Source organism: Eptatretus burgeri, chromosome 8 (genome assembly GCF_056783735.1).
Source record: "Eptatretus burgeri isolate ZD-2024b chromosome 8, Ebu_testis_v1, whole genome shotgun sequence".
Classification (NCBI taxonomy): domain Eukaryota; kingdom Metazoa; phylum Chordata; class Myxini; order Myxiniformes; family Myxinidae; genus Eptatretus; species Eptatretus burgeri.
The window spans coordinates 13,069,350-13,094,273 of record NC_140968.1 but is presented as its reverse complement, the minus strand read 5'-3'; the positions used below and the strand labels follow the sequence as shown (position 1 = coordinate 13,094,273).

General features: G+C 43.2%; 2 protein-coding genes across 9 annotated transcripts in view; both read right to left on the bottom strand.

The window, feature by feature from the left end:
* Nucleotides 1-24,924, bottom strand: part of LOC147021127 (sodium/myo-inositol cotransporter 2-like) — a 165,066-nt gene that overhangs the window by 28,386 nt on the left and 111,756 nt on the right. For all 6 annotated transcript variants that reach the window (XR_015060716.1, XM_085890911.1, XM_085890909.1 and 3 more), the window contains 5 exons: nt 20,498-20,633; nt 20,026-20,133; nt 11,874-12,024; nt 1,374-1,542; nt 673-885 (listed from right to left, as the gene is read on the bottom strand). Coding sequence is in view for 5 of the 6 variants with exons in the window: in XM_085890911.1 (XP_085747037.1) it covers nt 673-885; nt 1,374-1,542; nt 11,874-12,024; nt 20,026-20,133; nt 20,498-20,633 (777 nt within the window). In the remaining variant the exon portion in view is untranslated. The remainder of the gene's footprint in view (nt 1-672; nt 886-1,373; nt 1,543-11,873; nt 12,025-20,025; nt 20,134-20,497; nt 20,634-24,924) is intronic.
* LOC147021128 (uncharacterized) lies at nt 4,036-9,767 on the bottom strand. 3 transcript variants are annotated; one of them, XM_085890915.1, is made up of 3 exons: nt 9,751-9,767; nt 9,467-9,563; nt 4,036-7,195 (listed from the first exon to the last, which is right to left on the bottom strand). In XM_085890915.1, exon 3 carries the CDS (start codon nt 7,151-7,153, stop codon nt 6,026-6,028), a length of 1,128 nt encoding a protein of 375 aa, XP_085747041.1. In that variant the 5' UTR covers nt 7,154-7,195; nt 9,467-9,563; nt 9,751-9,767; the 3' UTR covers nt 4,036-6,025. The 3 variants fall into 3 exon arrangements, with proteins under 3 accessions (XP_085747041.1, XP_085747042.1, XP_085747040.1); XM_085890916.1 differs by lacking the exon at nt 9,751-9,767 and having other exon boundaries at nt 9,467-9,718; XM_085890914.1 differs by lacking the exons at nt 9,467-9,563; nt 9,751-9,767 and adding an exon at nt 8,900-9,460.

The following is a 24,924-nucleotide window of genomic DNA, read 5'->3' as shown; positions in this document are numbered from 1 at the left end:
TCTGCCAACAACCCCCTTCTGGGAAAACTACCAAAATCACGAATCACTGCTCACCTTCACTCTTTTATTCCTCTTTTTCCCCACCTTTGGGATAAACTCCCACACTCTCTTCAATCCCATTCTTCCCTCCAGGCCTTCAAAACAGCTGTTCACCACCACCTCTTATCTTCCCCCATCCAAATCCTCGATCTTTTCTACCCCCGTAAATCCACCCCAAACCCACCTCCTTCAAATTCCCTGCTTTCCTTCCTGAAAGTCCCTGTAATATCCATCTTCTATTCCCCATGTTCCCCACCCCTTCCCTCTCCCTTACACAGATCTCCTAATGTCTCTGTTCCCCACTGTTTTGTTCTCCCCTCTCCCGCTCCTCTTGTCTCATGCCCCCCATTGCTGTGCATTGTGTGTTAGCTCTCATACGAGCCTCGGCAATGTATACAATAATAAATAAACAAATAAAATAAAATCTGAGCGACGGCACGCACATTGATGTCTCGGGCCTGTGAAACACCAGGATGACCAGTTCATAGCTGGGCCAGGATTCAAACCCAAGCTACAAAGCTCGGAGGTGAGTGTGCATACCTCTCGGCTACCCTGCCAGCCCAGTGCTCCTGGGCATATATAATTAATTGCATCAAGAGTTCACAATACAATATGGGCAAATTGATTCATTACCTCTTCTTTTGAAGGTGACGTGGTAGCCAAACTGACGAGGATGGTCGTCACTGCGGCCAACATCCCTGCCACAATGGAGAAGTACAAGTAGTGTAAACGCAAGCCAGGTGGAGCAAAATCAGGCATCCCACAGTTGGGCTCCGGGAAAACAAGGTCAATGATCATGCGGGCCACACCAGCCACCAGTCCCACCATGAGGCCCCAAAATGCACCCTAAAATGAATGGCAAGAGCAATTTCCACAGCTGTCAACCAAAAATACGTAGATGCAGTTCCTGAATTGTAACGAATATGTTGAGAGAAGCCATCAAATTATAAACCACTTACATGCATTTACTTTGGTTTCATTAGTTTCTGAAGACAGGTGATACAGGAATAATTTTACATTGTTTATGCAGTATAACAATACACAATGTAAAAATAATACCATGGAATTAAAGTTCACCAAAAGCAACCAACGTCACTGGTTGTCCAGTCACTGGTTGTCTTCTTACAAAGAATCATGCATATCCATCAAATTCACAACCACCTCCACTGTCAAGACCAAACTGGACAGACTCAGAGAGGGGTGCAAAGGAGGGGGGTGGGGGGGTTGGGGTGAGGAGGGGAGGGAATGAAGCTGTCAAGATGAAATTTAATGTTTAACATGCTCCACAATTCTCAATGAAGATGTTTGCAGCTTGCAGCATGCAAAGCACTCACGGACTCATTCGTGCGTGACCAGAAGCATGCGAGGATAAAGACCGATGCAATGGGAGGCTGCAGGTACGAGCTTACAGCCTGGATGTAAACAAACAGTTGTCCTCCCTGAGCCTCTTGCACAATGGGCATCCACAGCACAGACACTGCAACCAGGAAAATCACGAACGTCCTACAAGAACACAAAGAACAAAATAAAACCACAAAGAACTGGTAAGAATAGTTTCAATCTTGCACCGTAGCAACAACCTGTTTGAGACATCGTACAATACAGGAAAACAATGAAGTTATAAAAGTAGATTTCCAAAGTTCTGAAAGTTACCGAGAGAGATTTTCTAGGGTCTGGATTGCCTTAGTTTGTCCAGAAACGAAGGGGGAACAAGCTCGAATGAGCTAAGATTCTCATCCTCTTAATGATGACGTAATAAAAACGAATATGACGTCATTGTGATGCATCAGGTTTGCGATAAATCATCTGTGCTAATGACCGGCTTGATTCACGCAAACCAAATTCAAACAGCTTGCCTAGTTTTGGAGATAATGGTATAGGCCATTTCCATTAGCGGCGATATTATGACATCAACTTTTTTTGTAGGAGGAATTTTCAAAATCGGAGATGGTTACTGTCTGCGCAGGGAATTTTTACATATATATATGGCAAGTTTCAGGAAGTTTCGATGAAAACTGGAGACTGTGAAACAAAAAAGTCCACAAGAACAACAACGTGAGTAAGACTTAGAGATCCTCCACGAGGATCTAAAAAACGAAGTCTGCATTAACAAAACCAGCAGAGAACCCACTCTAAGGGTGATCTTGTTTCAAGCGTGCAACGCATTCTTCCCGACACATTCCTTTATTTTGATGGTAGATAGGCAACAGACCGCTGCCTTGATCGCTCCCGAAAAGAAAAATAACCCGGGTTACATACATGAAGCAAAAACATGCGTACGGCTTATGTGCATATACGTATCATCGTGGTTATATTGCTCGGAAAATTCCAATGGCACTGGCCCATAGGCTGACACGAGAGGCCCGAAGTCGAAGGCTTGAAACCAAAAAGTTCAAGCGTCAGATAGAACCTTTTGATTCTAAGGCGCTGAACTGTTAGGAGCTGAGTGGTGAAGAAATAACCGTCACGTGAAGCCTTCCAAGATGACATCTTCAATGATATGATCGGTCAAGGAAATATAATGGCATATTTTTAGTCGAAGGAGCTCAAAATCAAAGAAGCTTCTTCGTGAGAAGGCCGAATGCTTCAATTCCGTGTTTGCTCCCAAATATTGTGTCCCCAACCACTCGCTCTCTGTACCCCCTTACCCAGTCACACCCAACTGCTCCTGGACTCTGTCTTTTGATACTGAGAAGGTGGAGAAATTTCTGGCAACCCTAGAGTCTGATTCTGCCAATGGACTGAATGACATGAGCTCACATCTCTGAAAAAACGAGCCCTGTTGCTCTTGCACATCCTCTTTGAACTGCCCTTTTCACCCTATCATTGATCTGGGTGATCTTTCACATGCTTGGAAATTAACCAACATCATTGTATGACATAAAAATGTACAAAAACCAATCGCCTGAAATCCAGACCCATCAGCTTACTTCCAAATATCAGCAAGCTTATGGAATCCATCATCGCAGTTGAAATGAAATCATTCCTCTTCTCCAATGACCTCATCTCAGATCACCAATTCAAATTCAGACCAGGTCAATCCACCTTGGACATGCTGCTTCTCCTCTCTCAACAATGGATGAAGATCCTCAATGTGAGAAATGAGATCAGGGCCATCTCTCTCGACATATCTCGAGCTTTTGATACAGTCTCGCAACCCACCATGCTCTCCAAACTCTGCCCATGTCATTCAAGGCCAGCTTCACTCTTGAGTTACTGACTTCCTCTACTCCCATAGCTGTGTGGCTCTTCATGGAATCCTTTTCATCTCCTGTCTCTGTCAAGGCTGGAGTTCCCCAAAGCAGTGTTTTGGGCAAAGTCCAATTCCTGATCTTCATCAGTGATTTCTCTGGCTCTCTGTAAAATCCCCTTTATCTATTTGCTGATGGCTCCACCCTCTGCCATGACATTGCTGATTCTTCAGATAGGTAGACTGCAGCTTCTTTCCTCTCTTCGGACCTTGACAAAATTACAAGATGGTCAAACACTTGGAATATATATGTCTTACAATCCAGACAATTCTCACACCCTCGCCATCTCACTCCAAAATATCGCATCGCATACCCTCCTGTCTGCTTTCTTAACAATCATCTAGAGGAAGTTCAGTCACTCAAACTCCTGACTCTCACTGTCAGCATGATCTTTGCCCTCCCCTCCCCCCGGGTTTCTATAGGGTACGCCCTCACCAGTTTTCCCTTCCTGAGAGTTTTCTTCCGTATCCTTCTTGTCCACCCCGTGCATACCCCCACCCCTTATTTGTCCATCTCCACTGTTGGTGTCCCACCCCCCCTCTCTCTCTACTGTTCCTTTTGTTCCGTTGCATCCTGGTGTTCTAGCTATTCCACATGCCTTGACTCTATATATGAAAAAACAGAAGAAAAAAAAAAAAAAGACTACACCTCTGCCAAAAGACAATTGCAGAACTAAATCGGAATGTTAGCGAAGCAGTCTCCAGGTACAGATGAAGTGAGTGTGTGAGACAGGTATTTAATTTGAAGAGAAATCTTGTTTATTTCTTCATGTCTAACAAGACAGAACTTTTGAGGAAACATCCAGACACCACACTTACAGTGCAAAGGGTTCACATCACAAAGCACCTGAGGCAAACAATACCATAGACCTCGTCTTTAAAAGTTCCCCCTGATAACCTTGGCCCACAAAACGGTTAACTCGGATGGAACGAGTTGTCACAGATTTTTTGTTATTTTAAGCTCGCGTGAATCGGCTCACTATGCTCGCCTCTCCACACGTCGTTGCAGAGATTGATGTCACAGATTTGCTGTGTTGGCATGATTTACACCAATCATAATACAAACATTTATTTTCTTATGAATGTATTTGTAATATTGGTGATATTGTTGCAGTCCTTGCGGTTCGGTTATTCCCCCCGACCCAATTGTGGTAGACGGGTGGTTAACACCGATCATGCCCGGATTGCCGAGCGGTTTTCCTTAGGAGGCGGACACGTGACCTGCAGAGATTATTGCGTGCGGGGGAGGGGCACTGGCAGAGCAACAGAACAGATGCACAGAACGGGTTTATACTCAAACCCCACAATAAATGCATGGACACATCAACTTAAAATAAATGGGGATTTAATGAAAATAAAATAAATATTTACAAGCGTAATTCAAAATGTAATAATAATTGTGAGATAACTTAAACCCGAACATCGAGGCACCTATACACACAGACTTAAATATAGACAAGGGGGAAATGAAATAAAAGAAAAGCAAATCCTCCCTTTATTCTTGCACCAAGCTTGGTCCATAGATGGTCTTTATGGAACTTTGGAATTGAGGCGCTTCGCCCTGCATGGGTAGACACACCCAAAATGGCGCCGAGCCACTCTCTCGCGATGGGAAACGTTGCTGAGGAAATTTGTGAGGCAATATTAAACACCACAGCTCACCAACCGCCGTGCGGCCTCTTCGTCGATCGTGCATGCCGATCCGCGGCACTCTGCAGAATGGTGCCGTCTCTTCGGTGATATACACGAGGCTTCGAGGTCGGTTTCTCACGATCAGCCAAGAGTCAATGGCCAGCGTCTTTCTTCACCACGCAAGCCAATTCACAGCATGACACGAGAACCACACAGTCATTTTGTCGTGCCGAGAGGAGAGCAAAGCAAGATCCCCCGTCCCAGCCACGTTCCTCTCACAACTACTACTGCGAACCTCACCCTTCTTCCACCTCTGGGCATGGCTTGCTGGCACAAAACCCAGGAAGGTGGGGCCTCTGCCTGCTCGGCATGTTTTGCTTACTTGTTGTTATGGTTGTGGTTGATATAAAAATGCAACTCTATGGCTGGCTTGTAAATGCAAAAAACGTAGGAATAGGTTACAGGGGGCAATCACGTACTGGGGGAAATTATCCTTAATCCCAAACTAATTAACACTGCACCACCCCCCTATGTAGTGAGAAGTAACACTTGAGCTCACAGTTTCCCCGACTTAATTTACATTGAGATGTCTCCGACACGTCCACGGACCAAGCAACTCTATATGATCCGAGCTTTACGATTAAATTCCTCCGTCTACCCCCACAATCACAACATTATTATATTTATTTGAAATTTATTTGTGATATAAGGTTCAACTGATCTCAATGGTCATAAGGTCTTGTCTGAGCTGTCTAATCTGTCTGAAGGGTGTAAGGAGTCTAAATGGTGTGAAGGTCAAAGGGGTCGAAATGGTCGTAGGGGTCTTTTGGGTCTTCCGGGTCCTTGGAGGCTTTGGAGTTATCTGTGTCTTTTGGGTCCTCAGGGGTCTTAAGAGTCTTGGTGAATTAATGTTCAAACAGGACGTGATGAATAGGCATAGACAATGTGTCAAAAAAAAATATACAACTTTTCATCTGCAAAGAAGATGGTCATAACATATATATTTTTTTTAAAGATATATGGCTGGATAGAAAGCTGAAAGGTTGAAGTTTATTGTACCAATGTCAAAATTGCCACCAATATTTAAATTTTAGTATAGAATCGTCATTTTCTTTTAGACACATGTTCGACGTAGGCTCCACGTTGTCCGATCACTGCCTGCAAACGCGTTGCCATGTTCTCCATCACTTTGGGAAACGTTTCCTGAGGAATGTTCTGGATTTCTCGGTGGATGTTTTCCTTCAGCTGATCAAGAGTCTGAGGCCTAGGGTTTCCATAGATCCTGTCCTTGAGATACCCCCACAAGAAGAAGTCTGAAGGAGTAAGGTCAGGGGAATACGGTGGCCACTCAACGTCTTCGTAGAGGGAGATAAAGCGGCCCTCAAAATGTTGGTTGAGAAAACGCCTTGTTTCCCTGGCTGTATGGGGCGGTGCCCCATCCTGCTGGAACCATTGGGTTCTCATCTGGATCAGGTTGTTTCTCCTACGGGCCTTTGTACGTATCTCAGGCAGATATAATTCCTGAATCATTTCGCGATAGTTCCTCTGGTTTAGCGTGCAAGTGCGACCCTGGTCATCTTCAAAGAAGTATGGAACAATTATCCCATACCAACCAACCGCCACCCACATGGTGACTTTGAGAACAGATCGAGGCACCAGTTCAGTTGATGCATTACCAGGATTTTCAGTTCCCCAGTACCGAAAGTTTTGCTTGTTTACCTCCCCGGAAAAGTGACCATGGCATTTGTCCATCATGTGAAGTTTTTTGAGGAAGTCTGCATCTTCCTCCAACTTTCCTGAGAACCAATTTGCAAAATCTCGTCGTTTGCGTTTCTGTTGATCAGTAAGCACCGTTTCCGTTTGAATTTTGTATTGAAAGGCATGAATGTCTTGGCGAAAGATCCTCTGAACGGTGCTCTTATGAATGTTTGTCTCGGCAGAAAGTCGTCGAATCGATTTTTTGGGACTCTGAACGACCGCCCGTCTCACCATTTCCACATTTTCTTCACTACGACCCGGCCTCTTCCGACCACTGTGACCATTGTGAAGGTCACAGACGGTTCCCACATTGGTAAACTTTGCGATGGTGCACTTTATTGTCCGAAAGTTTGGTGCATGGCGCAAGTGGATACCGAAATGTCTCGAGTAAAGACGTTGCACCTGTTTGACACTTTTTGTCTGGTGCCAAAGTTCAACAATTTTCGTCCGTTGTTGTACGGTCAGTCTTGGCATTTTTCTGGCGCTTGCTTGGTATCAAAATAAACTTCACGGTCTCTGCAACAAGAAATGAAGCATTAGTGACAAAATTACTGCTTTTTTAGAATCAAATGAAGCATTTTAAAAGTTGTATATCTTTTTGGGACACCTTATAGTCTTCATGGCTTCCCAGACTGACTCATGGCTTCATCACGCTTTTAGTTTTTATAGAACATATGTGTATATATGAATATATATATATATATATATATATATATATATATATATATATATATATATATATATATATATATATATGATAATTTTGAACAATAAAGATTTTGGCACAGTGATATGCATATCCAAAAGAACCAACATTATGTGGAAGGTTTGGGAAGTGGGAGAGTTGGAAGGTGTACAAGTAATACAAACGTGAAATTTTTTTTTTAAAAGATGTAGGAATGTTCCTCCAAATCGTATGTAAAGGCCCCGTCAGACCTTGACGTTTTAGCCAGCGTATGCTGACGTATGAAAAATTTGGCGAATACGCTGGTACACGTCGAATACGTTATGGGTAAGTTTTGTACACGTTAAGAGTACGCTGAAGCACGCTGGCATACGTCAGAGTACACCGAGCTCGTCGACAAATTTTAAGCATGCTCAAAATTTTTTGACGTGCTCGGCGTATGACTCACACGTTCCGCATACGCTGGCCATAAGTTGTAGACATGTTATGCGATCGTTGTCACATGTTACTTGTAAGTTACTCACAAGTCAAAATACGTCGAGGTAATGTCTAGCGTACCCGAAACTTATTTCTAACCTATGAGTAACGTGCTTCGAACCTATGTGAAACATATCTCCAACGCATATTGACGTATTTGACGTCTTCCAGACGACGACAGAACTTACTGAACATGTTTCTAACTTACAGCTACCGTATAATGGCATATTGGCAGCGTTTAGGGGAATTGGTATATAAAAATGGGGTTCACAGGAGGAACCCGTCAGTGTTCCAGACTCCATGGTGAGTAGATGTCCATGTCAGTAGTATCAGTAGTAGTAATAGTAGTAGTAGGTGAGCGTGTCAGTAGTAGTAGTAGTAGGTCCATGTCACTAGTAGTAAGTGAGCATAATGGGGAGGGTGTGGGTGATGATGGATCCTCCTTGCGTACGCATGCATGGCCATGGCCAGGAGACTTCTTTGTGCAGCATTCTTCAAAGTTTTCTTCGGCATGACGGCAATGTTGACACTTCGATGTCTCGTGCGGTTATGATTTGAATCGTCGAGCGGCAGCCTTTTAATAGGCTACGCCACGTGATTGTCGGCGATACGCTGCCGCGCTATGCATAAGTTAGACTATCGTTGGGCATAGGTTGTGAACGCCGACAACACGCTAAGCATTCGTTGGTATAAGTTATCTATAAGTTATCAAAACATTCTGTGTACATTACTAATACGTTATGCATATGTCCAACTCGTTATGAATACACCCAAAACTGAAAGAAACATCAATAGTTCAGCGTAGGCCTGCGTCTTACATACATTTTGATAGGTTGCCATACGCTGGCTAAAACGTTAAGGTGTGACAAGGCACTAAACAAGGTAGGGATGATCACATGAAAGATTCTGTGAAACCATCCCTACACAAGACACTAACTGTGTGTTCAATACACACACACACACACACACACACACACACACACACACACACACACACACACACACACACACACACACACACACACACACGCCCTTTGTGTACAAAACATGAGGAACACCTGCTCTTTCCATGAAATAGAGTGATCAGGTGAATCCAGATGAAAGCTCCAATTCCTTTCCGATTACACCTGTAAAATCCATTTCAATCAGTGTTGATGAAGGGAAGGAGACAACAGGATAAAGAAGGATTTTTAAGCCTTAAGACAATTGAGACATGGATTGTGCATGTCTGCCATTCAGAGGGTGAATGGGCAAGACAAAAGATTTAAGTGCCTTAGAACGGGGTATGGTAGTAGGTGCCAGGTGCACCGGTTTGAGTGTGTCAAGAACCACAACGCTGCTGGGTTTTTCATGCGTGTGTCAAGAATGGTCCACCACCCAATGGACATCCAGCCAATGGCAGTCCAGTGGTCGAAATTGGCTCATTGATGAAAGAGGCCAAAGGAGGCTGACACAAATTGTGCAGAGCAACATACAGGCTGCAGTCAGTGAACTGATAGTCCAGTACAACATTGTTGCTGAAAGACCCAGAAAAGAATGCACAACTCGTCGCACCTTGACACGAATGGGGTATGGCAGCTAATGACTGTACAGAGTTCCACTTCTTTCAACAAAGAAACAACAACCTGCGGTTGCATTGGGTTGAGGAATGAAAACACTGGACACTGGAGGATTGGAAAAACATTGGCTGGTCCGACGTGTTCTGGTTCCTGCAGTTTCATGCTGATGGGAGGACGAGGGTATAGAGAAAACCACATTAGTACATGCATCCATCATGCCGTGTGTCAACGTTGCAGGCTGCTGGTGGTGGTGGTGTGATGGTGTGGGGTGTGTTTTCATGGCACACATTGGGCCCCTTGATAAAAGTGGAGCAACATTTGAATACCACAGGATATCTGAACATCATTACCAATCAGGTGCACCCCTTCATGGCAGTAGTGTATCCATCTGCGAATGGTTTTCTTCAGTAGGATAATTCCCCATGCCACAAGGCGAGGATTGTCCAGGAATGGTTTCACGAACATGACGGTGAATTCAGCTCACTGCAGTGGCCTGCCCAGTCACCAGATCTCAATCCAATTGAGCATCTGTGGGATGATATGGAACGAGCGAGTCGGAGTGGACATCCACTACCAGCCAACTTGACACAACTGTGGAAAGCGTTGGAGTCAACATGGGCCAACATCCCTGTGGATCGCTTTCGACACCTTGTAGAGTCCATGCCCCGACAAAATGAGGCTGTTCTGAGGGCAAAAGGTGGTGCAACTCAATATTAGGAAGGTGTTCCGAATGTTTTGTACACCGAGTGTGTGTGTGTGTGTGTTTATGTATGTGTGTGTGTGTGTGTGTGTGTGTGTGTGTGTGTGTGTGTGTGTGTGTGTGTGTGTGTCTGTGTGTGTGTGTGTGTGTGTGTGTGTGTGTGTGTGTGTGTGTGTGTGTGTGTATATATATATATATATATATATATATATATATATATATATATATATATATATATATATATATATATATATATATATATATTCTACTTGAATTATATTTATTAATATGCAGGCTGTGGCTGCTTGGCTGAATCATTTTCTGGGGGTGCAGCTGTGCCACTGATACAATGTCCCTTGTTACCAGCATGCTGATCCTCATTTCACAGACCTCAGAAGGATGGCAGGCTGTGTCAACACGCCTGATGTTAATTCAACAAAATGACAGGGGCTTGAACTCAAGACCGTAAGATCTAAAGCCAACTACCCTAACCATTAAGCCAAAACTAGGCTTGATACCACTGATTTACAAATGTTGCAGTCCAAATTTTATCGACGTGCTCACACTGTATTGCCACTGTGCATACTTGATAGATGATATAACATTCTAAATAGACTTTATATAAATATGTGTGTTTTGATGCTGTAGATTGGCCCCGTGACTAACCTGCATGAACAGGGCTGATAATATTCCACTTTTAACCACAGCCACGTAGGTCTGTTTGGCCTTTTGGCAAATGTGTCTTGCAGCCCTGCCCCCATCAGGTTGATTGACAGTCGTTGTCCCACCCACCCCTCTTATCCCTTCTTATTCCTATACAAAGGAATGCGGTTTCACGTACTTTTTGTGGAAGCTTTTCAAGCTATTAAAATTTCGATCAGTTTGCACCTTCCCACTGTAGAATGCAGTAGATTGGTGTTTAAACCAAGTTCGTTCGAAGCTAAAACCAATTTTGAGTTTGATTGTCAGAAAAGAATAAGAAGAATACGAAGAATGACAAATGGGCACTTTTGGGTCTCTCATTTTTAGCTCGCCTGTTTGAAGAACAGAGAGCTATAGCGATACCCCCGGCGTGAGCGTGAGCGTGAAAGTGAAAATGTTAAAGTTTTTGGTGCAAGTTATTTCCTTTCTAATGTTTTTATCTACCACACTATTTTTTTACTGATTACAATATACAAATACATATATTGCTTTAAAATTATTTGGATCAGACTTCACTGCATTACTTTATAAAAAATATTATTAGACTAGTCTTTTAAAAACGATAAATGTATAAACAGGCGAGCATTAGGTGGCTTTGACACCAACTCTCTGGTTCTTGTTCAGCGATCATGTACCAAAGTTTAAGGAGTGTTATTGGATGGATAATTCTCTGCAGAAGACTGGAAGGTAATTTATAGGTTTACAAGTTCTATCTTGATCAATTCTTTTGAAGATTTATGTTGTATTGAGCCAATAGAGTGTCTGGACCATGCCTACATAAAAAGTCTACAAACTTTTTGATGGCAGATGAGAGGATGGAAACACCAAGTGGCTACAAAAAATTTAAAGCGCGTTAAGCTATGAACACAAAACCAGGTACAGAACCTGGTATTCACATAGACACATGTATTAATGCACGTAAAAAAATTAAAATGAAAGTAAAAAAATTGTTGGATTATTGTGGGAACTACCCAGTAATCGACGATCCAGTTACAGCATGTTAATGTCCAAAGAAATAGGCAAGATATGCAAAGACACCATTTGAAGGTGAATGTTTATCTTTCATCTTACCGTCCCACTATCATAAGTTCCCATTGAGTTGCGTGGGGCCGCCATGCACTCCACATGTCCATGGTGAAGAGGGTGGAGGCACTGTTGAACACCGACGTAAGTGAGGACATGAGAGCCGCTAACATCACAGCCAGCATGAGTCCCCGTAAACCTGAAAGAGACATCACCATAAAATGGTCACATAACATTGACTTTCAAGGCTAAAAAAGGAACCAAAGGGAAAGATAATTTAGGTCATCACATCAGGATCTTTATCAAGCCTATTCCCCCTAACCTTATTTACCTAAGAATTCAAATTGTTCTTGGAAGTAGATATTCATATTACAAGTGAAAGACTGAGAGATGCGAAATCATCAGGTGGCTTAGCGGAAAAAAAATCGTTGCAAGAGTGACAAAAGTGCCAAAAAGTTTTTATGAGTAGCTATGGGTAAATAAATGAAAAAATTCCCATGCTCCAAAATAAATGTTTTAAAAATAAATAAAAAAATGAAATAAAAATCAGTCCAGATGAAGGGTGTAAAATCCAAGATGGCAACCATGGACTTGTCAAAATCCATAAATAGTCATTTTCGGTACTAAAGGCCCAGTCACACCTTGACGTTTTAGCCAGCGTACGCCGATTTTTGAAAAATTTGTCTAAAACGCTGGCACACGTCGAATACGTTAGGGTAAGTTTTGGAAACATTGAGAGCATGCTGAAAAACACTGCCATACGTCGTAGTACGCTGGCTTTCATCGTTGTACTTTGTGGTTGTCCTCAAATTTTAGCATGCTTTAAATCGTTGAGCGGCAGCCTATTAATTATATTATATTATAACCGCACTATAAATCGAAGTGTCAACATCACCGTCATACCGAAGAAAAAAAAACAAAAAAAAACAGGGAGTCTGGAACACTGACGCTAACCATTACATTGACGTGTTTCGACTTATGAGTAACTTACAAGTAACTTTTATCGACGTGTGTCAACGATCGCATATCGTGCGTACAACTTATTCCCATCGCATGCGGAACGTGCGTCATACGGCAAGTACGTCGTAAAATGTTTAACACGTTTAAAATTTCAAGATGTACTACACTTCCTACGATGGATGATAGCGTACTTTAGCGTTCTATTCACATGTACCAAACTTTCCCATACCGTATTCGACGTGCGCCAGCATTTTAGACAAATTTTTCAGAGGTTGGCATACGCTGGTAAGATCGCCAAGGTGGTACTGCGACGTTGACACTTCCATTTCTCCGGCGGTTATGATTTATATCGTTGTGCGGCAGCCTTTTAATAGGCTACGCCAAGTGATCGTCGGCGATACGTGCAGCGCGCTATGCATAAGTTAGACTATCGTTGGGCATAGGTTATGAACGCCGACAACAGGCTAAGCATTCGTTGGTATAAGTTATCTACAAGACGTTCCGTTACTAAAGGCCCTGTCACACCTTGACGATTTAATCAACGCATGCCTGACGTATGCAAAATTGGGCTAAAACGCCGGCACACGTCGAATACGTTATGGGTAAGTTTGTATACGTTAAGAGCACGCTGAAAAACACTGCCATACGTCGTAGTACGCTGGCTTTCATCGTTGTACTTTGCGGTTGTCCTCAAATTTTAGCATGCTTGAAATTTTACGACTTATGCCAGCGTATGACTCACACGTTCCGCTACGCTGGCCATAAGTTGTAGGCACATTATGCGATCGTTGACACACGTTACTTGTAAGTTACTCATAAATCGAAACACGTCGAGGTAATGATTAGCGTACCCGAAACGTATTTATAACCATGAGTAACGTGTTGTAGGCACGTTACATGATCGTTGCACACACGTCGAGGCACGTTATGCGATCATTGACACACGTCGAGGCACGTTACTTTTAAGTTATTCATACGTCTAAACACGTCGAGGTAATGCTTAGCGTACCCAAAACTTATTTTTAACCTATGAGTAACGTGCTTTGAACCTATGTGTAACGTACCACCAACGCATATTGACGTATGTAGACGTATTTGATTGACGTCTTCCGGACAAACACAGAACTTACTGAACGTGTTTCTAATTTACAGCTACCGTATAATGGCGTATTGGCAGCGTTTAAAAAAAAACAAAAAACAATAACTTCCGATATTTCGTCACGTGCCGTTACGTCACGTCCGATTGCCTCTTCAGTTTGCTCATGTCTTATTCTTATTCCCTCCTCTGTGAATATTTTCTGTTTGAGGATATTGTCACGTCGACGTCGAAACTTAAAAGCAAATGTCCGAATATATTTTAAAATTCGTGATAGACTAAAAAAAAAACAAACAAACAAACAAAATAAAACAACAACAACAACTTCAGATATTTCGTCACATGCCTTCACGGAGCCAAGGAGAAAAAAAGAAAATGTGCCTTGACGGAGAAAATAAGTTTCGGGTATGCTAAAGATTACCTCGACGTGTTTCGACTTATGAGTAACTTACAAGGAACTTGTGTCGACGTGTGTCAACGATCGCATATCATACCTACAACTTATTCCCAGCGTAGCAGAACGTGTGAGCCATACGGCGAGTACGTCGTAAAATTTTCAGCATGTTTGAAATTTCACGACGTACTAAATGTACCACGAAATATGACAGCGTACTTCATCGTTTTTCAGCATGCTCTTAACGTATACACAACTTACCCATACCGTATTCGACGTGTGCCAGCGTTTTAGACACATTTTCATAGGTCGGCATACGCTGGCTCAATCGTCAGGGTGTGACTGAGATGATAACACTTCCAATTCTCAGGCGGTTATGATTTAAATCGGCGTGCGGCAGGTTTTTAACAAGCTCGCCACGAGTTCGTCGGCGATACATGCAGCGCGCTATGCCTAAGTTAAACTATCATTGGGCATAGGTTGTGAACGCCGACAACAGGCTAAGCATTCATTGGTATAAGTTATCTATAAGATAACGAAACGTTCTGCGCCGGTTACTGATATGTTCTGCATACGACCAACACGTTATGAATATGACCAAAACTTTAAAAAAAACATCAAAATTTCAGCGTACGCCAACGTTTTACATACATTTTGTACGTTGCCATTGCTGACTAAATTGTCAAGGTGTGACAGCGCCTTAATATGTTATGCATACGACCAACTCGTTATGAATACGTCCGAATCTATAAAAAAAAAAAAATCAAAAGTTCAGCATAAGCCTGCGTTTTACATACATTTTGATACGTTGCCATTGCTGGCTAAAACGTCAAGGTGTGACTGGGCCTTAAGTTAGGTTAGGTATGGGAGCGTGCGCCGGAGCAGCGAGTCATTGCGTCCACTATCCGTTAATACTCCGGTGCCTTCATCTGGCCATCCCCCAGGCAGATGCCTGACCCATCCTCATCTCCTTGAGAAACCAATCAACCTGCTGCAACCAAAAGGCATGTAGTCATCCTATTGACCTTCTCCACTCATGAGGCTCCCTCGCTGAGAGAATCTGGTGAGCAGGATCAGCATCAGGAAATCGAGCCACATGTCCATACAGCTGCAGCTGACGCTCACGGATGACACAAGTAACAAATCTCATTTGAGTCTCTCTCAGCAACCGCTCGTTGGATAAAAAGTCTGACCAGTGATAGCCAAGGATTCTCTGGAGACTTGGTACCGAAGGAGTTAAGTCTTCATCTGAGATCCTTGGTCAAGAGTCCAAGTCTCACAGCCGTAGAGCAAGACTGGAAGCACCAATGATTTGAAGACTCAGACTTTCATCATTCTTGCATAGGTACTGACAGCACCATACCCAATGATCCAGTGAATCCATGACTCCCCAGGCCCGACCCAGACATCGAGTTACCTTTGGCTCACAACATGCGGAGACATGAATATCACTGCAAGTGTAAGTGAATCTCTCCGTGACCTCAACATCCTCACCACAAACGGGTGCAGACAAGATGGCAGCATCCAAGACATCAATGAAAAAAGCCTGGATCTTAGTTTTGACCCAGGAAACCCGGAGTGCCAGCAGCTCCGATTCCTCACATTCTGCACCTTGAGGGCTCCTACAAGGATATCCAGCGTCTCTGCTAGGACGACTGCATAATCTGCGAAATCAAGGTCAGATATCTTGGCATTCCCTAGTGATGCCCCGCAGCTTGATATCTGACATCTTCCCTAGAATCCAGTCCATGCAAGCATTGAAGAGTGTGGGGGCAATACACATCCCCTGATGAACTCTAATAAAAACTGGAAATAAGTTGGATACGTAACCACCACATCTCACAGCACTCTCTACCAGGGTATCATTCAGAAATCAGATTGAGCAACTTTGGTGGCACCCCACAAAGACTGAGAATCCTCCAAAGGGCATCCCTATTCACTGAATTGAATGCTTTGCGGAGATCAACATAGGCTGTGAGCAGCCCCTGCCGAAACTCTCGTCTGCATTTGGCGAGGACGTGGAGAGCAAGGATACCATCAATCGTTGATCTCTGATGTAAAGCCCAACTGCTCAGGGCACTGGTGCTCAAGGAGATGGTGGTGAAACCTATCAATAATTATTCGAGTAAAAACCTTGACCGGCACTGAGATCAGCGTCACCCCTCGGTAGTTGTTGAAGTCCTGGTGATCACAGTTAATTGGAGGGTCAGAGAGAAACATTAATAAAATGTCTTTTGATATGTTTTCAGATACAAGGGAATCCATTGAAATCATAACTTGTTTGAAAAAAAAAAAATCAACAACAAAAGATGGCGGCCATATTTGACTAAATACGGCTCAATTCAGCCATTGTTTAAATACTTTTTCTTGTATACGGGTTATTATATATTGTGGGCAGACAGAAAGTCCATCTCAATGCGATGTAATATTTTTTCAGGAGCAAGGATCTCCATGGAGTATTTTTTTGTGCCTTTGGGATTGTTTCCTGACTGCTAATTTGACACAATCTGTGTTTTTGCATTTCCTGACACAATCTGTTAATTTCCTGACTCCGATCTCAACCAACGGTAATCCATCTCTTCTGGATCTGATTTTGACCAATTTCCCTGAAAATATCTGTTCATCTCACCACATGCTTGTCAAGGTAGACATCTCTCAGGCTATTATTAGAGAACCGCCTCAGTGCCATCGAGTCTGGCATTATATTCAGGCAAACTGGCAGGGACTTCAAGCAGTCATCAAACTTCTAGACTGGTCTCTCATCTCTACTTCCTCTGACATCAACACAACCTGGGAATTCTTTTAAAGAAACTTACTCTCTCTCATGCACAGATTTATCCCATCTCGTATTCAGTTGTCCTACCATTCCTCCCACCCATAGTACATTGAAAATTGTGGTGAGGCAGATGTCCTGAAACATCTTGCCTTCACCTCATGGAAGGCCACTCCAACTGAAGGCAATCTCAGTTCCTTCCACAAAGCTCGGAACAATTGTGTGTCTACCCTCAAGAGAGCCAGAAAACAACATCTTTACAATCTCAAGTCTGAACTCTCAAACCTGTCTCCCTCCTCCAAATCCTGGTGTTGTCTAGTTAAGTCTGTTTCTGGTGTAAGTTCCCCCTCCATCTCTGACCTTACCTCAAATGGCCGCACAGCTGATACTGAACGTGAAAAGGCTGAATGCCTAAATTCCGTGTTTGCGTGTAAATTTTGTGTCCCAAACACATCGCTTTCTGAACCCACCTTACCCAGTCATACCCAGCTGTTCATGGACTCTGTCCCTGACAAGGTGGAGAGCTTGCTATCAAACCTCGAATTAGATTCTGCAACCAGTCCAGACAGCATCAGCTCACATGTCCTAAAAACCTGCTCTTCTGCTCTTGCTCGCCCTCTCTCTGTTCTATTCACCCTCTCATTTCCTCAAGGTCATCTGCCATTTGCTTGGAAATCAGCAAACATCACTGCCCTGAATAAAAAGGTGCAAAAACAGATCCCTGCAACTGCAGACCAATCAGCCTTCTCCCAATCATCAGCATGATTATTGAATCCATCATCGCTTCAGACATTAAAGCCTTCCTCTTCTCTAATGGCTTGATTTCTGATCATCAATTTGGATTCAGACCAGGTCACTCAACACTGGATATGTTGCTCCTGCTCTCCAAACAATGGATGGAGATCCTCAATAGCAGACATGAAATCAGAGCCATCTCCCGAGACATATTGCGTGCTTTCGATACAGCCTGGCATCCTGCCCTGCTCACCAAACTCTCTTCCGATGGTATCCAAGGACATCTCCACTCATGGATCGCAGACTTCCTCTCCTGTCGCAGCCAACGTGTGGCCCTTAATGGAGTTCTCTCGTCCCCTCTTCCTGTCCAGGCTGTAGTTCCTCAAAGCAGTGTTCTGGGCCCTGTTCTTTTTCTTGTTTTCATCAATGATCTCTCCGACTCACTGGAAAATCTTCTTTATCTCTTTGCTGATGACTCCACCCTATGTCAATCCATCTGTCATCCCTCAGATCAGCAAGTAGCAGCCTCTTCACTCTCTGCAGATCTGGATAAAATCACAAGCCGGTCAAACACTTGGAACATGTCTTAGAATCCTGACAATTCTTACACTCTCACTACGTCTGTCCGAATGGACCGTCTAGAAGCCCCCCCTCACACACACACACACACAACCCCCCCCCCACCACCCCCCATCTACACTCTCTTGAAGCTTCTGGGAATCACCATCTGCCATGATCTTTCCAAGGAAAGCCACATTTCCAGGTTGACCCCCAAAGCCAGTTGCCGACTGGGAATCCTCCATCGTGCAAAGTCCTTCCTTGGCACACCTAAGCTCCTGACCACATACCAAGCTGTTATCCACAGTCTGATGGAGTACTACTCTCCCCTTTGGGCTAGTGCTCCCACCTCTCACCTTTCTTGACTTCACGCTGTGGAGACCAAGGCATTTAGGATCATTGGTATCTTCCGTGATGAGGCTGGGTCTTTAAGTCTCTCACTCTCTCACCGCAGGTAGGTCAGTGGTCTTTCTGTCTTCTCCCGTCTCCTCTCTGCCCTCGATCCCCCTGCTCTGGCTGAAATATGTCCCCCCCCATATTTCCGCAGGGTAATCAAGGTCCGCCAGCAACCCCCTTTTGGTAAAAAAATCAAAATCAAGAATCACTGCTCACCTTCACTCTTTCGTTCCTCTACTTTCCCGCCTTTGGAACAAACTCCCACACTTTCTTCAATCCCACTCTTCCCTCCAGGTCTTCAAAGCAGCTGCTCACCGGCATCTCTTATCTTCCCCCATCCAAAACCATGATCTTTTCTACCCCCGTTAATCCACCCCAAACCCACCTCCTTCAAATTCCCTGCTTTCCTTCCTGAAAGTCCCTGTCATGTAAAGACCTGAAAGTCCCTGTAGTATCCATCTTGTTAACCCCGTGTACCCCACCCCATCCCTCTCCCTTCCACAGATCTCCTCATGTCTCTGTTCCACACTGTTTTTTCCTTTCCTCTCCCACCCCTCTTGTCTCCTGTTCCCCTTGTTGTATATTCTGTATGTTCGCTCTCTTACGAGCCTCGACATTGTCTCCCCCAAAAAAAAAAATTCAAAAAATATTAATCACAATCATACGATAACGTTCAGTTTTTGTTTGATGGTGGCCATTTTGGGCCATGTATGGCTGCCATATTTTTTTTTCTTGAATTTTTTTCAAACAAATAATGATTTCAATGGATTCCATGCATCTGAAAACGTATTAAAAAAAATTATTCACGTTTTTATCTGGTCGAGTACCGAAAATGACGATTTACGGATTTTGACGAGTCCATGGTGGCCATCTTGGATTTTACACCCTTAATATGGACTGATTTTTGGAGCATGGGATTTTTTTTTCCATCTATTATACCGTAATACTCCTAAAAAAAATTGGCACTTTTGTAAGTCTTGTAACGATTTCATCATTTTATGGTGGTACGCCACCTGACAAAGGTTTTTCTTTTGTTTCTCTCTCAATATAGTGTCCTCCGACTTCAGTGAACTTTCCCCCTTCACCTTTCAAAATATACACAAGGAAAAACGTTTTCAGATTACTCCTTCAGCCACATCTCAGTTGCATGTCAGTTCCTAATCATTCACGGAATCCGTGGCCATGCGGGTGGGATTGCAAATTTCGGAGCAGGTAATGTCACTGGGGGTCAGCTCCAGGACAGACGGGAAGGGGAGTGGTGGGGTCGAAAAAGACCAATACCACTTACCACTAGGCAGCAGCTCCATGACCAGCTTTGGATAAGCTATGTCTGTGCATCCCACTGGGTTTCCACAAATCCGCTCGCATTCTGCACTGTCTGCACAAGCCACCTCATCTGTGTGATACACACATACACAACCACCACTTAACCATTGTATTTCAAAAAAATAAAAGACGTTTACTAAACGATGATACAAAAGAAAATTGTAAAAATTTATAGCAATTGATAATGAATTATACTGTGTATGGCAATTTGTGCTCTTTTAGACCACTCTTTGGGGATAAGCACTCACTAAAGTGTGAGGGGCTGGGGAAGAACTCAATTTGAAAGGACAGGGTTCTTTCACAAATTTCTAACCATAAAGTTTTAACGAGCAATCTTCTGCCCCAGAATGGTACAATAAAAACTGAAAAACGATAAAAACACAGATAAGCAAGCAGATTAACAGCTCAGGTAGAGAACAGCGGAGATTCAGCACCTGGATAAAGCACTCGGCTTATCATCCCGGTCATCACCATCATGAAGAGGGGAAGCACTTTCATCACAGAGGCAAAGAGCGAACCACCTTTTGCGTGCAGCAGGTTCCTTGCAGAGAGTGAGCGCTGAACAATCACCTTCAGCCACACAGCCCAGCAGAAAGAAAAAAAAAACTAACCATGCGAGCAAATACTAACCAAGTTTTCAACATATACAGTACACCAAGTCAAGGAAAGAAGGAACAAACACTTCTACACGTGACAGACGAGTTCAAAAGTCTTCAGCACAGCAAAAGCATTTTCATGGGGGGGGGGGGGGAGACTTCATTTGTGTAGTTGTTTTCCAGCGAGTATGGAAACAGAAGTCGAGGCTCAAAAAATAAGGATGGGCCTGTGCTTCACAGATGTTTGCATCATGTAATGTGCTATTCTTACAAGGAAATGTTCAGCTAGCAGTCACTTCTGTCAGTACTTATGAAAGTAACAAAAAAAAACAAACAAAAAAAAAAACATTCCTTTCACGCTGTGAGGTGCATAGGGTTGCCGAGCCAATTTCATTGGCTAAGGAGTACAATCCTAGACATGTTGCTACCCTGACGCAGGATACTCGAATGGCTCATTACTCCAGTCTCATTTACAGGCACAAAACATCAGCAACATTGCAATGACGCAACAAGTACACCAAATTTAATTGAATCTTCATATCACCCGAGAACGATCGATTGCAATTACAGATGAAACAAGTAGGGCACTCGGTAGAGCGCATACCTCCGCCGCGCAATGCCTGATCCACGACAACATATCAGGCCCAATACATTTTTGAAATATCATGCTATACAGTACTCTATCGTTTTTGGCCCTATCTCTCAATGGTGAAGAATCATGTAAAAAATTAAATAATTCTCATATCCAGATCCGGATTGGATCTTCACCAAAATCGAATCAATTCATCCTTGCGACACACCCAAACTGTCTACCAAGTTTCGGCCGAATCCGTCCACAACGTTTTGAGATATCGTGCTACAAATCATTTTTTAGCCCCATCTCTCAATGGTGAAGAATCACTTTAAAAATTCTAGTCATCAGATCTGGATCCGGATCTTCACCAAAATCTAATCAATTCGTCCTTGTCACACACCCAACCTGTCCACAAAATTTCATCCGGATCCGTCGACAACCTTTTGAGATATCCTGTACCTAAACAGACAGAAAGGGGTGAAAACATAACCTCCTTCACCTTCGATGGCAGAGGTAATAAACTAGAAGTACTGTACTTGAATGTGCTCGATGTTTGCACAATTCCCATGCATCATGAGCAAATGCAAGAAAGAAAAGACAAATGGCAATTAAGTTAATTTTTTTTAGATGGACAGACAACATTAAGGCGGGTCAAGGCGATGCGGACATTGTTGAACATGCAAAAACAAGTCGATGCTGAAATATTGTGCTTTGATATTATCCAAACTGAACAAGTAATCCAGGAAACGACTGACTGTGGCCAAATCAATTTGGGGGAAAAAACAAGATGGTGGTATGTTATGGAACAGATGTGTAACAGAAAATTCCTTGTGAAAAATGTGCAACAAGCTAAAATTTACACGAGATTATCGACTCATTTTGGTGATGCAGGTCTGATGTAATTGTGTATAAATGGAGGCAGCGAGCCAAAGAAAATGGCTGTGGAGTGGTGAGAAAACTTGTGTCAACACAGTTATGTTGGAACAACATCCAAATGGAAATTAAACGTGATGAACAAAGAATTTCGATGAATCGCAGAATTATTACAGATAAAAAAAGTGAAATCCTTCAATAAAGCACATGTGGTGAAGCAAATGAGTACACTAAGGCCAAAAAAAAAAAAAATGTTGCATTGGCGTAACCCGCCTGACCCTAAAAATTCCGCCGACCCTACGTTTTTTTTTTGTTTTTTTGCTATTGAAAAATTTTGCCGACCCTATTTTATTGCTATTTTTGTTGTTTTGCTATCGTTTTCAAGTATCTTGTTGATTGCGATCGCGATCGCGATAACCCGGAAGTGTTTCGGACAGAACCCGCCGCCAAAAAGGGTGGTACTCGAGCCGGGGGAGATTTTGGGAGGGATTTATTAGGAAAAAAAAAAAAAAAAAAAGATCCCGACCGACCTACCCTATTTTTCAGTGACCCGTTACGCCAATGCAACATTTTATTTTTTTTGGCCTAATGTTAAAATATGCAATTTATGCTTTTTCAGTTGAAAAACAATTAAAAAAGCGTACTTAATATTTGAAATGTAAAAATCTTGTTATTATTGTGATAAGCACCTTTATATATATATAACAGAAGGAATGAAATTGTTCGATACAGCGTGGCAGGAGGCCGCAAAAGAATGATAGCATAAGAAGAACTTAGCTTTCAGCATTCGGCAACCGGCACGAAATGCGATGATGGGCGGAAATGACGTCTTTCGGCGCGAAATGCCATGGTGGGCGGAAATGATGTCTTTCGTTCGTTCGTACATGAGAGGGGAGCGTTTCTTGGTTTTTTCCCCGTCAAGTAATAAATTAAATGGTTTTCACATCTATAACACATTAGTTTCACAAATTTCCATTGAAATACTTGGGTATTTCCGTCAATTATCGCTATTCCTGTCTCGGTTACGCACTGCCATCTACCGGACGGCCGTCATTGGCTGTCTTGAGGCACGTGGGGGGTGGGGGGAGACAGGGGACACTGGAGACGTGGTCGACACCGGGGACATTTCAAACTCGGTGCAATTGTATACAGCGCACGTGCTGTAATAATACACCTGAGCAGGTTTGACGGTCAGCTCTGATACAAAACTTGGTGCAACTGAGTGTTAATCAACCTTAGCGACTACAGAAAGTGAAAACAGAATTCAAAATGAATTTAAAATAAACTCGTAAGGTCGCTCGAAGCAAAAATCTCCATACTCTAGGAATCATTCCCAACATCATTATAGAATTTTCAAACCCGCGTTGATGGCCATGAAATAAATCCTCTAAGTGTGTGCATTTAATGGCTATATCCAGGGCAGAGCTGGACCCCAACTAAAAAGGACCCTCGGGCCACCGAGAAGCTCAATCACTCACTGCCTGCACGTCTGCATGGCATCACCTGACAAGCCAGCTCGCCGTCGGATGAAATGCCCAAACAAAATCTTAAAACGTCCGTTTTCCACCGGAATTCTTTCACTGACTTGTAGAGCACATCCCAAACCATCTAAAATATAAACATTAATCTTACAGACTCAACGAATAAGCAGTCCCTCAGGACAGGTTACGAGGTGAAGCAGTGAACGGAAAGCATGTGGTGTCCCTTCCAGAGTCTCATGGTTATTTGAATTGAATATACACTATTTTCCTCATGAAAAGTGTGTTCCTGAGCAGATTTGCATGAAGATTATCTTCATGAAACGTGAAGCTACACCAGAAGGTCCCAAAAGTGAAAACAGAAATCAACTAGAACTTAAGACAGCCTCGTTATATGGCATGGAAACGGATGGAAGCTTCCCCTCGCTGCAATTCATTCCACACAGACCGAGGATATAAGCATTCAATTTTCACAAAGTTTGATGCAACAGAGTGTTAATCAACTTTAGCGACGATGAAAAGTGAAAAAAGAATTTAAATTGAACTTAAAATAACCGCGCGAAGCCGTGTTGAAGTCAGCAGACCTCGTGTTGCCCAGTAAACAGGGCCAGATGACACAGGTAACGAGAAACTAGTTGGTCGAATTAAATGTTTAATAATCTCTATGAAATCCATTATACATTGTAGCGTCTGATGCTTCCTTATAGGCCATTCGACCAATCAGTCATTTTGCAACTGATGACCTTGTAACCTTGACCCCGAGGCAAAAATGCAAAAAGGGCTCAGATGATCTAGACTCTAGAGAGAGCAACTAGTATCATCATAGTGTCAAGTTAGAATCCAATCGGCCGAGCCGTCTAGGAGAGAGAAAAATAAAAAATTGTTGACAGACGGACGGACGGACAGACAGACAAACGGATCTGAGGACATCGAACGGTTATATTGTTATGAATCTGGAAACCATTCGCATTCACACATACAGTTGACTCAAAGTTTAGTTATTTCGTTAAGTATATGTGGATAGTTAGAATTCCTCCCCTATGTCTAATGGGAATTTAGTGTGTGCGCTGCAAGTTTCTTTCTAGTTAGTTTTCTACATCAATTCACTTCACACCACAGAACCATTACGCACATGTTCGAGGCCACGGACATAGGCGGGGGTGAGATCACCTCAGGGCCGACCCTGCCCCAGCCAGATGGAATGTTCCCCTCGTCCAATCGGGGGTTAGATCACCTCAGGGCCAACTCCGCCCCAGCAAGATGGGATGTTTGCCTCGTCCAATGAGGGGAGGACACCGATCGCCCAATGCCACCCCCCCGAACAATCCGGAGGTGAGTTA